The sequence below is a fragment of the Entelurus aequoreus genome, linkage group LG09, assembly GCF_033978785.1.
Source record: "Entelurus aequoreus isolate RoL-2023_Sb linkage group LG09, RoL_Eaeq_v1.1, whole genome shotgun sequence".
Taxonomy (NCBI): domain Eukaryota; kingdom Metazoa; phylum Chordata; class Actinopteri; order Syngnathiformes; family Syngnathidae; genus Entelurus; species Entelurus aequoreus.
In genome coordinates this window covers 78,662,959-78,679,059 of record NC_084739.1, presented here as the reverse complement: position 1 = coordinate 78,679,059, position 16,101 = coordinate 78,662,959, and the positions used below count along the sequence as shown (strand labels likewise).

The 16,101-nt window shown below is 33.9% G+C and overlaps 1 protein-coding gene across 2 annotated transcripts; it reads right to left on the bottom strand.

Annotated features, from left to right (window-relative positions):
* Positions 1–3,289: 3,289 nt before the first annotated feature.
* dnaaf10 (dynein axonemal assembly factor 10) lies at positions 3,290–15,974 on the bottom strand. Of its 2 annotated transcripts, none has more exons than XM_062059513.1 (8): positions 15,782–15,974; positions 11,986–12,086; positions 11,737–11,867; positions 9,187–9,288; positions 9,001–9,116; positions 5,944–6,078; positions 3,905–4,002; positions 3,290–3,810 (listed from the first exon to the last, which is right to left on the bottom strand). In XM_062059513.1, the coding sequence occupies exons 1-8, from the start codon at positions 15,836–15,838 to the stop codon at positions 3,603–3,605; spliced, it is 948 nt and encodes a 315-aa protein (XP_061915497.1). In that variant the 5' UTR covers positions 15,839–15,974; the 3' UTR covers positions 3,290–3,602. The 2 variants fall into 2 exon arrangements, with proteins under 2 accessions (XP_061915497.1, XP_061915496.1); XM_062059512.1 differs by lacking the exon at positions 15,782–15,974 and adding an exon at positions 14,919–15,236.
* Positions 15,975–16,101: the final 127 nt, after the last annotated feature.

Sequence of the window (16,101 nt, the reverse complement as noted above, 5' to 3'; positions counted from 1 at the left end):
ATCGCCCACACACTCACTGACGTCACTCACCTCACGGCCACACACATACGCTACTGTCATAACATTTTCTTTCCAATTCATTAATTAGGCAACTAATTTGAAACTGGTGTGGGTGGCTCTATATATACTAGCCCACTGCAGACACATGCAGAAATCAACAAGGAATCGAAAAGTATTAAATCTGTGACAAAAATAATATCCGCTCTGTCTAAACGATACCGTTTGATCAGCTGCTCGTCATCAAAGAAAAAAAAACATTGTTCCGTTCCCTGAACGTTCGCGCACGTCTCTCTCGCCTCAGTGCCATCCCCTGCTGGCAACTCCTAACCACTTAAGACACCTCTGAAGGTCTCTTAAATATCGTGGAGAGTAGGAGTGATTCTTAGACTTAAGAACGTTGATAAAAAGCTTTTATTCTTAAGTTTGAGAGTAGGACTAAATTTAGCAAATTCTCAGGACTTAAGTGTAAAATGGCACTCTAAGAAGCTAGATAAGTACGGCCCCTGAAGTTGATCTTCAGATATTCTAGCATTAAAAGTAAAAAAAAATACTTTTAACACTTGAATGACTTAAGACCTTGAGTCAATTTTTTAAAGCTGTCATTGTTAAAAAAAAGAATGACAAACAATGTTGTTATAAATTATTTACCTATTAAAGGCTCCAATTACTGACATCAAATATTCCACTTTGAACCGTTTTTGAGGGCAAATATTACATATTGTGTTTTTGCCATTAAAAATTGGGTTTTCTTTTGACAAAAACAGTGTTAAAAAAACAAAACAAAACAAAAAACAAAAAAAAATTTAAAAAAAGATGATGAAGAAGAAGAAATAATATGTATGTCAACAGTTATATCTGAAGTTGATCTTTAGATATTTTAGCATTGAAAGAAAAACTACTTTTAACACTTCAATGATAGACCCTTTTGGGTATCATTTGATTTTTTTTTATTCTCATTTTCTAAAAATAATACTGAATCAAAAACAACATTGTTATAAATTATTTACCTTTTAAAGGCTCCAATTGCTGACATCAAATATTCCACTTTGTACATTTTTTTTGGGGAAAATGTTGCATATTTTGTGTTTTTGACATAAAATAAAATAGGGTTTTCTTTGACAACAAGGGCATAAAACATTAAACATAAACTTTATGTCAATGGATAGATCTGGGGCCGTACTTATCAAGCTTCTTAGAGTGCCATTTTACACTTAAGTCCTGAGAATTTGCGAAATTTAGTCCTACTCTCAAACTTAAGAATAAAAGCTTTTTATCAACGTTCTTAAGTCTAAGAATCACTCCTACTCTCCACGATATTTAAGAGACCTTCAGAGGTGTCTTGAGTGGTTAGGAGTTGCCAGCAGGGGATGGCACTGAGGCGAGAGAGACGTGCGCGAACGTTCAGGGAACGGAACAATGTTTTTTTTTTTTTTGGTGACGAGCAGCTGATCAAACGGTATCGTTTAGACAGAGCGGATATTATTTTTGTCACAGATTTAATACTTTTCGATTCCTTGTTGATTTCTGCATGTGTCTGCAGTGGGCTAGTATATATAGAGCCACCCACACCAGTTTCAAATTAGTTGCCTAATTAATGAATTGGAAAGAAAATTTTATGACAGTAGCGTATGTGTGTGGCCGTGAGGTGAGTGACGTCAGTGAGTGTGTGGGCGATAGAAGAGAGGGAGCGGTAGCGTGAGGGGACTAGTTTGTTTTGTATTATTTTGTAGTTTATTGTCAAAATATACACTCCCATTGTCCACTTAAATATTTCCAAGATATTTCTTTATTCTTAGACAACGGATTCCCTTCCGTGATTGGTCATTTCTATGGACACAGAAATGACGTCACCTAAAATTCCGTTTACGGCACATAGTAATGTCGTAATTCAGCTCTGAGTGTGACACTTAAGATTCAGTCCTACACTTCGCTGAAAGTGTGAGTAAGACGCTTGATAACTAACTTTTAAGTGCAGCTTTCAGCGAAGAATTTATTTACTCTTAAGTCAACTCTTAGCAGACTTCTTAGGAGTAATTCTAAGAAGCTTGATAAGTACGGCCCCTGAAATAGATCTTTTAGATAGTTTACCATTAAAAGTAAAAAAAAATACTTTTAACACTTGAATGACTTAAGACCCTTTTGGGTCCCCGGGACCTTAAGTCTATTCTTTTTAAGCTGTCATTGTTCAAAAAAATAATATTGAATCAAAAACAATGTTGTTATAAATTATTTACCTATTAAAGGCTCCAATTACTTGACATCAAATATTCCACTTTGAACAGTTTTTTAAGGGCAAATATTCCATATTTTGTGTTTTTGCCAAAAAAAAACCTGTTTTTTTTTGACAAAAAGGCCAAAAAACAGTATAAAAAAAGACACATTTAAAACTCTATGTCAACGAATAGATCTGAAGTTGATCTTTACATATTTTAGTATTGAAAGAAAAAAAAGACTTTAATGACTTAAGACTCTTTTGGGTCCCTAGGACCTGAAGTCTATCATTTTAAACTGTCATTGTTCAAAAAATAATAATCAATCCAAAACAATAAGGTATAATATATTTACCTATTAAAGGTTGCAATTACTTGAAATCAAATAGTCCATTTTGAACCGTTTTTTGGGGGGAATTATTGCATATTTTGTGTTTTTGCAATAAAAAAACTGGGTTTTTTGACAAAAAGGGCATGGATGGATGGCAAAAAAACCAGTATAAAAATAAAATAAAATTTAAAACTCTATGTCAACGAATAGATCTGAAGTTGATCTTTAGATATTTTAGTATTGAAAGAAAAGAAAAAACTTTTGACACTCAAATGACTTAAGACCCTTTTGGGTCCCTGGGACCTGAAGTCTATTTTTTTTAACTGTCATTATCAAAAAATAATAATGAATAAAAAACAATAAGGTGTAATATATTCACCTATTAAAGGATCCAATTACTTGACATCAAATAGACCACTTTGAACAGTTTTGGGGGAGAAAAGGTTGCATATTTAATGTTTTTGCCATTAAAAATAGGGTTTTCTTTGACAAAAAAGGCATAAAACTGTAAAAATAAACAATTAACCTTTATGTAAATGGTTAGATCTGAAGTTAGTCTATAGATGTTTTAGCATTGAAAGTAAACAATCAAAAAAAAGACCCGGGACCTTACACATTCACCAAAATTGAAGGGGGCCCTAATGGTTACAATAAATATTGTGTTGATTTTGAAAATGAAAAATATCATGCTTTAATTTTTTAGTGTGTTGCCCTCAGTGGAAAAAGTTTGGACACCCCTGGCATAGACTCAACTGTACCTCTGATTTATTGAAGGTAAATATGTGACATGTATTTGTACTTTCAAATCAGACGTCTGGGTGATGTGTACAGATTGTAGAGTGAAGGGTGGATGGCGCCCACGGGGTGCCAGGAGGTAAAGGTCAGTAGGAGAGATCAAACCGAGCCAGGACGGCCACAATGGCTGACCTTTCCCATCCTTTATGTAAAAGTCACTTCAAAGGATCTCAGGTGGCACATGTAAAAAAAAAAAAATGTTTCCATCCAAAGGTTTGGAAGTCAAACCTTGCTCTGGCGTGTATGCAAAGGGAAGGCGGGATTGGTCATACCAAATTGAGTTTGGTGACGATGAGCACGCGTACAGACTGGTCAAAACCGGCACACACGCACAGGCCTTGCTTATCGGGGCTCCAGTCCAGACTGGCGACGGGCTGAGTGGACAGCGTGACGTTCTGCAGGAGGTTGACCGTCCCGGCCACGCCCACGCTGGTGCCGTCTGAGTCCGGCTCGATCCTCCGAGCGGGATACTCGCTGAGGGTGACACCCGCCGCATACGCGTTAGATATCAGCGCCTTCAAGATAAGGAGCGTGAACGTGGCTTGGGAGTTGAAAATGGAGGACTCACTATTTCCATAGATGAAGGCTGCCTGATCCGCCTGCGGTCAGAAAGATCTCTCGGTTCTGCGGTAAATGTCTCACCTGCCAGATGGTCGATTTGTGGGCCTAAAATCACAACAAAACGTCTTTCGTTAGGCTATATAACGGGGGTCAGCAACTCGCGGCTCTTTAGCGCCGCCCTAGTGGCTCCCTGGAGCATTTTTAAAAAAGGATGGAAAATGGAAAAAGATGGGGGAATATATTTTTTTTGTTTTAGTATGTTTTTTGTTTGAGTACAAACATGACACAAACCTTCCCAATTGTTAGAAAGCCCACTGTTTAATATGTTTGTGTGTATGCTTCACTGATGAGACTATTTGGTAAACATCGTTTTGTCCTACTAATTTCGGCGGTTCTTGAACTCATCATAGTGTGGACTGTGACGCAACAGTTTGTTTACATGCAAAATCTTCCACTCCTTCTTTGTCTCATTTTGTCCACCAAATGTTTTATGCTGTGCGTGAATGCACACAGGTGAGCTTTGTTGATATTATTGACTTGTTGGAGTGCTAATCAGGCATATTTGGTCAGTGCATGACTGCAAGCTAATCAATGCTAACATGCTATTTAGGCTAGCTGTATGTACATATTGCATCATTATGCCTCGTTTGTAGGTATATATATATATATATATATATATATATATATATATATATATATATATATATATATACAGCCATCAGACTGTATAATGCATATGTTCCTTTTGACTGTACATGTACTGTAAATGTATAATGTATTTATATTATTCACATGTGAATAATGCTGTATAATAGACTGTATTTATGTTATTCACATGGGAATAATTCTGCATAATAGACTGTATTTATATTATTCACATGTGAATAATGCTGTATAATAGACTGTATTTATGTTATTCACATGGGAATAATTCTGCATAATAGACTGTATTTATATTATTCACATGTGAATAATGCTGTATAATAGACTGTATTTATATTATTCACGTGTAAAAAATACCTAAGTGTTTATTGTCTATTGTGAGCGAACTGTGGTGCTGAATTTCCCCCAGGGATCAATAATGTACTTTTTATTCTATTCTATTCTATTTGAGCTCATTTAATATCCTTTACTTTTATCCACTTTGTATATAATTTAGTTTTGCATTACTCATGACACATTTCAGATAGTTGTTTGTGTGTCACGTTGTTCCAGATCACAGCAAACATTGCCAAGCATGCCAAAGATTGTAATAAATCTATTAAAAGAAGATAGCCTGCCGTTTCCTTTAACTTGGACACACATATCTATACCTTTGACCATTAAAAGTCAGTAATGGCTACACGGTTTCTCATTGTAGCCCCTTATATATGTGAACCTGTCTGGAATGCTTTATCAGTATCATGCAGTAAAAACAACAGCCCAAATTTTGTTTTGTGGGTTGAAAGTGTTTTATAGATTGTGCTTCTGAGTTAATGTTGCTGATCAATTTGAATTTATTATTATATATCGACTTTATTGAGTTTCATTTTTCACTGTCAAATGGCTCAAGTCTGTCAAAAAAAATGTATAATTAATTTTTTAAATATAATTTTAGCCAAATTGAGGCAGTTTAGATATTTTCTGTTACAGACTAAAAGCAATGTTAAAGCTATTCTTTGTTGGAAGTTGATCTATATTTCATGTTAATAAGGACACATTGTTGTGCAGAGGTGTACTTATAACAATTTTATAGACAAATGATACTATTTATAGTCACGGAGGAGAACGAAATGTTTTCTTCTTCCTAGGGTGGTTGTAAGTGAAAATAATTGAGAAGCACTGGTCTTCATCAATAAGTTAAAGACGGGGCTTTAACAGCAATGTGAAATTCATGCGGCACCAAATCCCAAGAAAACAGGACAAACACTTCCAGCTGTGGAAATGCTCCGTGTGACGTGTGCCAACATTTCCCTTGGAAATCCGCAAATGCAAAAACAACAACTGGTTTGACGTTTTCCGCACCCGGGAGCCAAGAACGCGCCGGGCGCTCCAGACTCAGATTACCTTTTCGGAAACGGAGGCGAAGCCCTTGGTGGGGTGCTGAGTCCTCGTGTCAAAGACATGGAATTTTCCCTCCAGGGAGGTGGCCACCAGCTTGTTCATGTTGATGTCTTTCCTGTCAAACTCCACGCAGCAGACCTGGCCCAGAGACGGCAGGAATGACCTGTTAGCGTCTTTTGATGATAGGTCTTTATTGTCATTGCACAAGTACAACGAAACATTGTTTTCAGCACAAACCCGTTCAAGATTAGACACACAAACAGTGTACAGGGTTACAGAACAGGAACGCTGATGAGTCGTCACAAGGCGCCCCGTAAAAGATGGGGAAAAAGGTCAAACGCTGGGGAAGGATGAGCAAAAAAATACAATCTAGACTGGGCTCCTAAGGGGGCCCAGTTTGGAGTGGGAAAAAAACCTCCATAGCAAAGCACATTTACATATTACAACGTACATCTTGAGATATCTAGCAACAGAGGGAAGGGACGGAGTAATTTATAAATGGTTGATTTATATAGGCTAGTAAGGTAAAGTTTTGTACCTGACAAGTTTCGGCTATCTTGCTTCTGCAGCCTTCCTCAGAGGTGTCACGTGATGTTAGTGTGACGTCATCTGTGACGTGTTTTGTACCTTGTCAGGTACAAAACTTTACCTTACTAGCCTATATAAATCAACCATTTATAAATACACATTAGTAGGCTAAATGAACCTCTTTAACATAAATGGGACGGAGTAATGATGATGTCTGTGCTAAGATCACTGGCCCCGTTTACACTGCACACCATATCTGAATGTTTTGCCCTCAAGTGACACAGATGTGATTGTTTTTGCCAGTCTCAACGCTCCAAAGTGCTTCAAATCGGATTGTTTTATTATCTCATTCGTTTGTGCTGCAAATTTTTTAACTGTTATTTATTTATTTTTTATTTTATTTTATTTATTTTTTTTAACTGTTATATTGTATGCTTTTAACCATTGTAGTTTTTATTTTATTAACTATTACAGTTGTTATGCTATTAACTATTATATTTTGTATACTATTAACCATGATAGTTTTTATTTTATTAACCATGATAGTTTTTATTTTATTAACTATTATAGTTTTTATGCTTTTAACTATTAAAGTTGTTATGCTATTAACTATTATATTTTGTATGCTATTAACCATGATAGTTTTTATTTTATTAACCATGATAGTTTTTATTTTATCAACCATGATAGTTTTTATGCTAATAACCATTATAGTTTGTATTTGATTAACTATTATAGTTTTTATGCTATTAACCATTATAGTTTTTATTTTATTAACTATTATAGTTTTTATGCTATTAACTATTATAGTTGTTATGCTATTAACTATTAAAGTTTTTGTTATTAACTATTATAGTTTATATGCTATTAACTATTAAAGTTTTAATGCTATTAACTATTATAGTTTTTATGCTAATAACCATTATGGTTTTTATGCTATTATTCATTATAGTTTTTATTTTATTAACTATTATAGTTTGTATGCTATTAACTATTATAGTTGTTATGCTATTAACTATTAAAGTTTTTGTTATTAACTATTATAGTTTCTATGCTATTAACTATTAAAGTTTTTATGCTACTAACTATTATAGTTTTTATGCTAATAACCATTATGGTTTTTTTTGCTATTATTCATTACAGTTTTTATTTTATTAACTATTATAGTTGGCGAAGTTGGTAGAGTGGCCGTGTCAGCAATCGGAGTGTTGCTGGTTACTGGGGTTCAATCCCCACCTTCAACCTTCCTAGTCACGTCCGTTGTGTCCTTGGGCAAGACACTTCACCCTTGCTCCTGATGGCTGCTGGTTAGCGCCTTGCATGGCAGCTCCCGCCATCAGTGTGTGAATGTGTGTGTGAATGGGTGAATGTGGAAATAGTGTCAAAGCGCTTTGAGTACCTTGAAGGTAGAAAAGCGCTATACAAGTATAACCCATTTATCATTTATTTATTAGTTATGCTATTAACTATTATAGTTATGTTGTTAACATTATAGTTTTTATTTTATTAATTGTTAAGAGTTTTTATGCTATTAACATTATAGTTTTTATTTTATTAACTATTATAGTTTTTATGCTATGAACTATTACAGTTGTTATGTTATTAACCATGATAGTTTTTATGCTATTAATCATTGTAGTTTTTATTTTATTAACTATTATAGTTTTTATCCTATTAATTATTATAGTTTTTATGCTAAAAACTGTTATAGTTTTTATTTTATTAACTATTATAATTTTTATGCTATTAACTACTACAGTTTTTATGCAATTTCTACTATAGTTTTTACGTTAACTAATATAGTTTTTATGGTTCGTACCAGTATAGTTTTTACGTTATTAACTAATATAGTTTTTATGGTTCGTACCAGTATAGTTTTTACGTTATTAACTAATATAGTTTTTATGGTTCGTACCAGTATAGTTTTTATGTTATTAACTATCATATAATTTATGCTATTATTTATTATAATGATTATGTTATTGACTGTTATAGTTGTTATCTTATTAATAACTATTAGTTTTTATGCTACAAATTATTATAGTTTTATGTTATAAACTATTATAGTTTTTATTTTACCAACTATTATAGTTTTTATGCTATCATTTATTATAGTTTTTAAGATTTTAACATGTTATTATTTATAACCAGCTCCCCACCTTGTCAACATCTTCCCAAACTTCTCCCATTTGTTTGTGCTGTAAAAATGTTTTTGTCTAACTATTATAGTTGTTATTTTATGGGTTGATTATGAATAATAAAATAACACAACATAAACACTATAATAGACAAAACATGTTTTGCAGCACAAACAAATGGGACAAGTTTGGGGAGATTTTCACAAAGTGGGGGAGGAGTCTGGATGACATCACTCGTCAGAAAATGTCTTTTAGAATAACTTCAAAACCGTAACGGCACAAACAAAACATTTACAGCACAAATGTAGCACAAAAGAATGGCAGTGTTATTTTAATATATGCAATGATAATGTGGACACGGGTATTTTTGTCTACAAAGTTAAAGTGACCTCACCCCGTTCTTGATGTTGGTCTCCCATCGCAAGGACATATTCCGCAGGTCAAACAGTTTGATGTCCCCGTTGTCGTAGCCCGCGCACACGCATCGGTCCTGGTCGTTAAAGGCGTGACCTGTCGTGACAGTAAAGTCCCCATAAGTTAAAGAGGGCTTTGAGAGACTTATACTCAACATTGGACGCACCAAATGCGACGGTCCAGCAGTCCCTCTTGGCGTCGCCTTCCACGGGCTGCATGTTGGCCACGGGTGAGTCCCGCTGACGGGGGTCCCAAACTTTGACCGTGCCTGTAATCATCACAGAGGACTTGTTGACTCTCTTCTTACAGCAAAGCAGTGAAGTATTATTATTACGTTCGTCAATGTTCACGACAACGTAGTAGTTGTAGCATGTGACTTCTCCCATCCAATCAGCAAGGAGAGATAGTTTGAACTCAGGGGTGTTCAAACTTTTTGACTTTTGACCGAAAGCCATATATATATATACAGTTGTGCTCATAAGTTTACATACCCTGGGAGAATGTATGATTTCTTGGCCATTCTTCAGAGAATATGAATGATAACACCAAAACCTTTCTTCCACTCATGCTTAATGGTTGTGTGAAGCTATTTATTGGCAAACAACTGTGTTTACTCTTTTTAAATCAAAATGACAAAAGAAAGTACCCAAATGACCCTGATCAAAAGTTTACATACCCCAGTGACTTTGATCTGATCACATGCACAAAAGTTGACACAAACAGGTTTGAATGGCTAATCAAGGTTCCAATCCTCACCTGTGACATGTTTGTTTGTAATGAATGTGTGTGTATAAAAGGTCAGTGAGTTTCTGGGCTTCTGACAGACCATTGCATCTTTCATCCAGTGCTGCACAGATGTTTCTGGATTCTGAGTCATGGGGAAGGCAAAATAATTGCCAAAGGATCTGCGAGAAAAGGTAATTGAACTGCATAAAACAGGAAAGGAGTATAAAAAGATAGCCAAGGAATTGAGAACGGCAATCAGCAGTGTTCAAACGCTGATTAAGAAGTGGAAAATGAGGGATTCAGGTAGTCCAGCAAAGATTTCAGCCACAACAGCCAGGAAAATTGTTCGAGATGCAAAGAAAAATCCACAAATAACTTCAGCTGAAATACAGGACTCTCTGAAAAATTGTGGTGTGGCTGTTTCAAGATGCACAATAAGGAGGCACTTGAAGAAAAATGGGCTGCATGGTCGAGTCGCCAGAAGAAAGCCATTTCTGCGCAAATGTCACAAAGTATCCCGCTTACATTACGCCAAACAGCACAGAGACAAGCCTCAAAACTTCTGGAACAAAGTACTTTGGAGTGATGGCTTTCTTCTGGCGACTCGACCATGCAGCCCATTTTTCTTCAAGTGCCTCCTTACATATGTCTAGCTTGTAGGGGGTGAATCTTTGTGCACCTTACGATTTCATCCAATTCCTTGTTGACGATTTGATTCAGATTAACACGATTCTTGATTCGAACCAATTCTCGCAATGTATTATTTGATATAATAATTATAATGACACTTTTTAGGGTACAGGTTATACAAGCTCATTCTGGTTTAATGGAAATGGCCTAAAAACATATTTTTAAAATATGGATTCTTAATTAAAAGTATATATACATATTTTTAAATTGATTTATAATCGGGATGAATAAGAATCACAATTTGTTTTGGTGCATCCCTACTAGCTGGTGTGCTATCGTGTGCTTAGCTGTTGTGTATCTGCTAGCTCCTAGTAGTCTACAACCTAGCATGTTTACTTTTTTATAATGACTTAACTAAAATAGAAGATATTGTGTATTTGGTGGCGGACATTTCAATGTTAACTTTGCACAAGTAAACACGCTGCAGGACTGCTTGTATCAGACATTTTACATGCAAGTCCATATAATCCGATACTTTTTTTTTTTCTTTTTTTTGCTGATATCGGACCGATGTCAGTAGCTGACGGTGACACCCCCAACTATAATTATACGTTGGGTTTATTTAGCGCTTTTCTAGATACGCAGATGCTCAATGTTTAACAAATTTAACTAAGTAAATCAATAATTGGAATAATATGTTTAAAAAGAGTGTCATATATGTGTATCTAAATGAAAAAAGTTGAACAGCTCTCTTGTAATGTATTACAATATATATATATATATATATATATATATATATATATATATATATATATATATATATATATATATACATATATATATATATATATATATATATATATATATATATATATATATATATATATATATATATATACATATATATATATATATATATATATATATATATATGTATATGTATATATATATTTTTTTTGTTTTGTTTTGTAATTTATATATATATATATTTATTTATATATTTATTTATATATATATATATATATATATATATATATATATATATATATATATATATATATATATATATATATATATATATATATATATATATATATATATATATATATATATATAGGGTTAAAATTGGGGGACTAATTTCCTTTTTCTGTGGGTGTTTTTTTAATTCATTTATTAGTCAGTTATCTACTAGTTACTTCGGTAGATCCAACATGTACACTTCCTTATCGTTGTTATTGTGTCCCTCCTGCTTTGACATAAAACTGAGACCCTGAAAAATGTGTGTATTTGCACAAATACCTTTGGTGTTTGACCCAGAAATAACACATTTTTGTGTACTTGGACTCAGAAGCTGGCTTACCGTCTCTGCTTCCGGTGACGATCTCGGGTGCGCCGTCGCCGATCCCCAAGCCTCCAACGCCATCGATAGCGTTCACTATCTCCTTGTGGGCCTTCACGCTGTACACCGGCACCTCGGGCACTTCCAGGTTCCTGTGGACATCGGGAATATTTGCATGAATCGCAAACTAATAAACACTGCACTAGGACGCGAATTTCAATAACAAAAACATAAACAGTTAGGACATGACTGTTTTTTTGAATGGATTACCATACGTTGAGATGGCCGTCAAAATCTCCCGTTGCTATGTGTCTTTGTCGAAGAGACGTGGCCCCAAATGTCCCGCACTTTATGGGTTTAGGTTTCTCTACCTGAAGGATAGCAAAAATAAATACTATAGTGTAAGGTTAGGTAAAAATTTTCATTTACAGGGACGGCCTTTTTTTTTTGTGGCCTGCAGCGACGTTCTTACTGATCCACGGTAATATTTTGTACATAAGACAATGTTCCCCATAGGACTGCAATCTATTTGTGGTGGTGGGCTGAAGCGCTCCCTTCAAGTTAAAGGGCAATGGCACAGTGGGTGTTCAAAGCTTTTCATTCAAATTCCGAAAAACCACACCAGTATACTGTATTTTAATATCATAATTCCATCCATCCATCCATTTTCTACTGCTTGTCCCTTTCGGAGTCGCGGGGGGTGCTGGAGCCTAACTCAGCTGCATTCGGGACTCAGCTGTACACCCTGGACCAGTGCACTTTTTAAAAACACAAGTGTCAAACTCAAGGCCAGGGGGCTAGATCTGGCCCACCATTTGATGTTGGAAGCAAAAGCTTGGAAAAAATATTTGCCAATAAAGTACTTTAATCTTTATTTTAAATATTTTCTTTTTTTCCATTTTGACAGAAAAGATGACATGTAGAATAGAATAGAATAGAAAGTAGGGAGGAAAAAGGCAATAGCAAAATTCTACACGGATCTACTAACAAAAAAAAACAACAATCTATGATTAGCAACAAAAAAGGTAAATCGCTCATACTGCATGCAATTGCATATATTTGTAGTCAATATTATCTAATAATGTAACAAATATTATGTTATCACCGGGTGGACGCGGTGGAGAGGCTATGTCTCCCCCGGGAAGAGCTGGACTAAGTGGCTGGGGAGAGGGAAGTCTATGCTTCTTTGCTTAGGCTGCTGCCCCCGCGACCCAACTTCAGATAAGCGGGAGAAGATGGATGGATGGATAAATATTATATTAACATACATTACATTTTTTTCTTAAAATAATAATAAATACTCAAATATCTGCTTGACTTATCTTTAAATCTGTAATAATACTATTGTTCATTTTAATATTGTAGTGTTAGTTAGATTGTAAAGTAGTTCAAATCTGTAATAATAATGAACTATTAGTTTTTTGTTTCTTAATAATGTAACAAAAATTTACTTATCATACATTACAAAATATTTTTGTTAAAATAAAAATAAATACCTGGTTGACTTATGACTTCCATCAAAGTGTACGTCGTAAAAATGACAATAGATTTTACGGTAAAAAAAAAAAAAAAAGGCTGCTCAGTTGCCAGAATGTAAACTTAAAAAAACAGTGGTCCTGTTTTTCTATTTACAGTAATACACCATGAAAGCAACAATATCCATAAATTTGACGGTAAAAATTGTACTTTGAAGCAAGTTATCCATTAAATTGTAGGTCGTAAAAATTACAATAGACTTTACAGTAAAAAAAACAAAAAACTGGCCGCTCAGTTGCCAGAATGTAATCGTTAAAAAACAGTGGTTTTTGACTGATTGATTGAAACTTTTATAAGTAGATTGCACAGTACAGTACATATTCCGTACAATTGACCACTAAATGGTAACACTCGAATAAGTTTTTCAACTTGTAAATCAATTCATGGTAAAAGTTTTTGTATTTACAGTAACAAACCATAAAAGCAACAATTTTATTTACAAAAAACAGTGGTAGCATTTTTCCATTTACAGTATTATGCTGTTAAAAACACCATCAATTCTACTATAAAGTTGTTTTTTTACAAATTACGTAAAATATATAATAATCATATACATTGGCAATTGTGTAATAACATCATCAGGTGAATCCTTGCACATTTATTACTAACTGTTACATTCTACTTCTTCTAACAATAGTCCATATATATATATATATATATATATATATATATATATATATATATATATATATATATATATATATATATATATATATATATATATATATATATAATATACGATATATACAGTCATGGAATTAACACATTATTACGCCTAATTTGGACAACCAGGTATGGTGAAGATAAGGTCCTTATTTACAAAATTAATAAAATAAAATAAGATAAATAAATTAAAAACATTTTCTTGAATAAAAAATCAAGTAAAACATTATAAAAACAGTTACATAGAAACTAGTAATTAATGAAAATGAGTAAAATTAACTGTTAAAGGTTAGTACTATTAGTGGACCAGCAGCACGCACAATCATGTGTGCTTACGGACTGTATCCCTTGCAGACTGTATTGATATATATTGATATATAATGTAGGAACCAGAATATTAATAACAGAAAGAAACAACCCTTTTGTGTGAATGAGTGTGAATGGGGGTTGGGGGTTTTGGGGTTGGTGCACTAATTGTAAGTGTATCTTGTGTTTTTTATGTTGATTTAATAAAAATAAAAACAAAAAAAACCCGATACCGATAATTAAATAACCAATACGGATAATTTTCGTTATTACATTTTAAAGCATTTATCGGCCGATAATATCGGCAGGCCGATGATATATATATATATATATATATATATATATATATATATATATATATATATATATATATATATATATATATATATATAAATATATATATATATATATATATATATATATATATACATACATACACACATTATAATAGAGAAAACACAGCAAAATAACCCAATATAACAAGTCTTGGGTTCGTATATTCGGTATTTATGCCGTTTATTTCAGGTCAATATTATGATTTGGAGTGATAAAGGTAGATACTTCGTAGCCTGTTGCTATGGTGACGGGGCACAAGCAGGAATATTCTCGAAGCCCCTGCCTCATTCCCGACCCAATCCTTTCTAATTGTACCTACATGACATTTTATAATTAAAAACAACTCTTTAATGTGTGCGTACTTCTTTGATAAGCTGAGCCTCTCCATGCTGCATCTCGTAGATTTGCATCACTCCGGTTCCTCTCGGAAAGTTGCCCATGCACACGAACTTGGAGCTACACGGGACCCATTTACAGTCAAACACGGTGTAGTTTAAACTTTTCTGGAGGTGCACGATGATTTGAGGCTTCGAAAGAGGCGAGGACATCTTGGGAGTTAAGTCAAAATAATATGGAAACTGCGAAAGGACGATAATTCAGGAGAGCTCGTCAAATGTTAGCTTCCATGCCCAAACATATGACGTCACGGCAGGACCTTCTTTTTCACAACGGAGTGTCCAAAGATATGCCTGATTAAAATATAGGAACTTAAGTAACAATTGACTATTTACGAGCAATTCGAATTGTGTTTGTTTATAGTATGGCAAATTAACAAATAGCAATTTTTTTGTGTCGTTTAGAATGTGGTGGGATAATGTTCAGGAGAGCTATTTTTTTCAAAAACTTTATTTTGATAATTGTATAGTACAAGCATTTAAGAATTCCAATAACGATAATCAAGTGATTTCATACAATAACAATAAGTAACACATAAACATCAATAAGTAACAAAAAGCACACACATATATTGTAATAATCCCAGACATATGTATATGTATATGTTAAAGACATAATATAATATATCTGTATATATAATTTCCCTTGTGATCATTAAAGTTTGTCTAAGTCTAAGTCTAAGGGTTTTTCTATATTTCTTCCAACATTTCTTTCCCCCTCCCACAAAAAAAGATCCATCACACAAAATCACTTGAATTACTAATTGTCACAAAATAAAATAAAAAGTGGGACAATATATAATTTTTGTGGAACTAAAGGGAATAAATACCGGTACATGTAACCGAGTCCCACAGGGTTGCTTGTAAACTTGCTGCGTAAGATACATTCAGTGTCCTTCACATGCGTGAGTGGTACGCATGATCAGGAGAAAAGCCAATGTTACTAATAATAAAACATGACGTAAAAATAGCACAAGGGTGGAATTAAACTGGTCATCAAATGTAAACTTGCGTCCGTAAACATATGACGTCACGGTAGGACCTTCTTTTTTTAAAGCGTAGTGTCCAAATATATGCCTAACTAAATATAATAATTTAAGTAACAGTTCCCTATTTACGAGTTCTTACAATTTTATTTGTTTGTAGTATA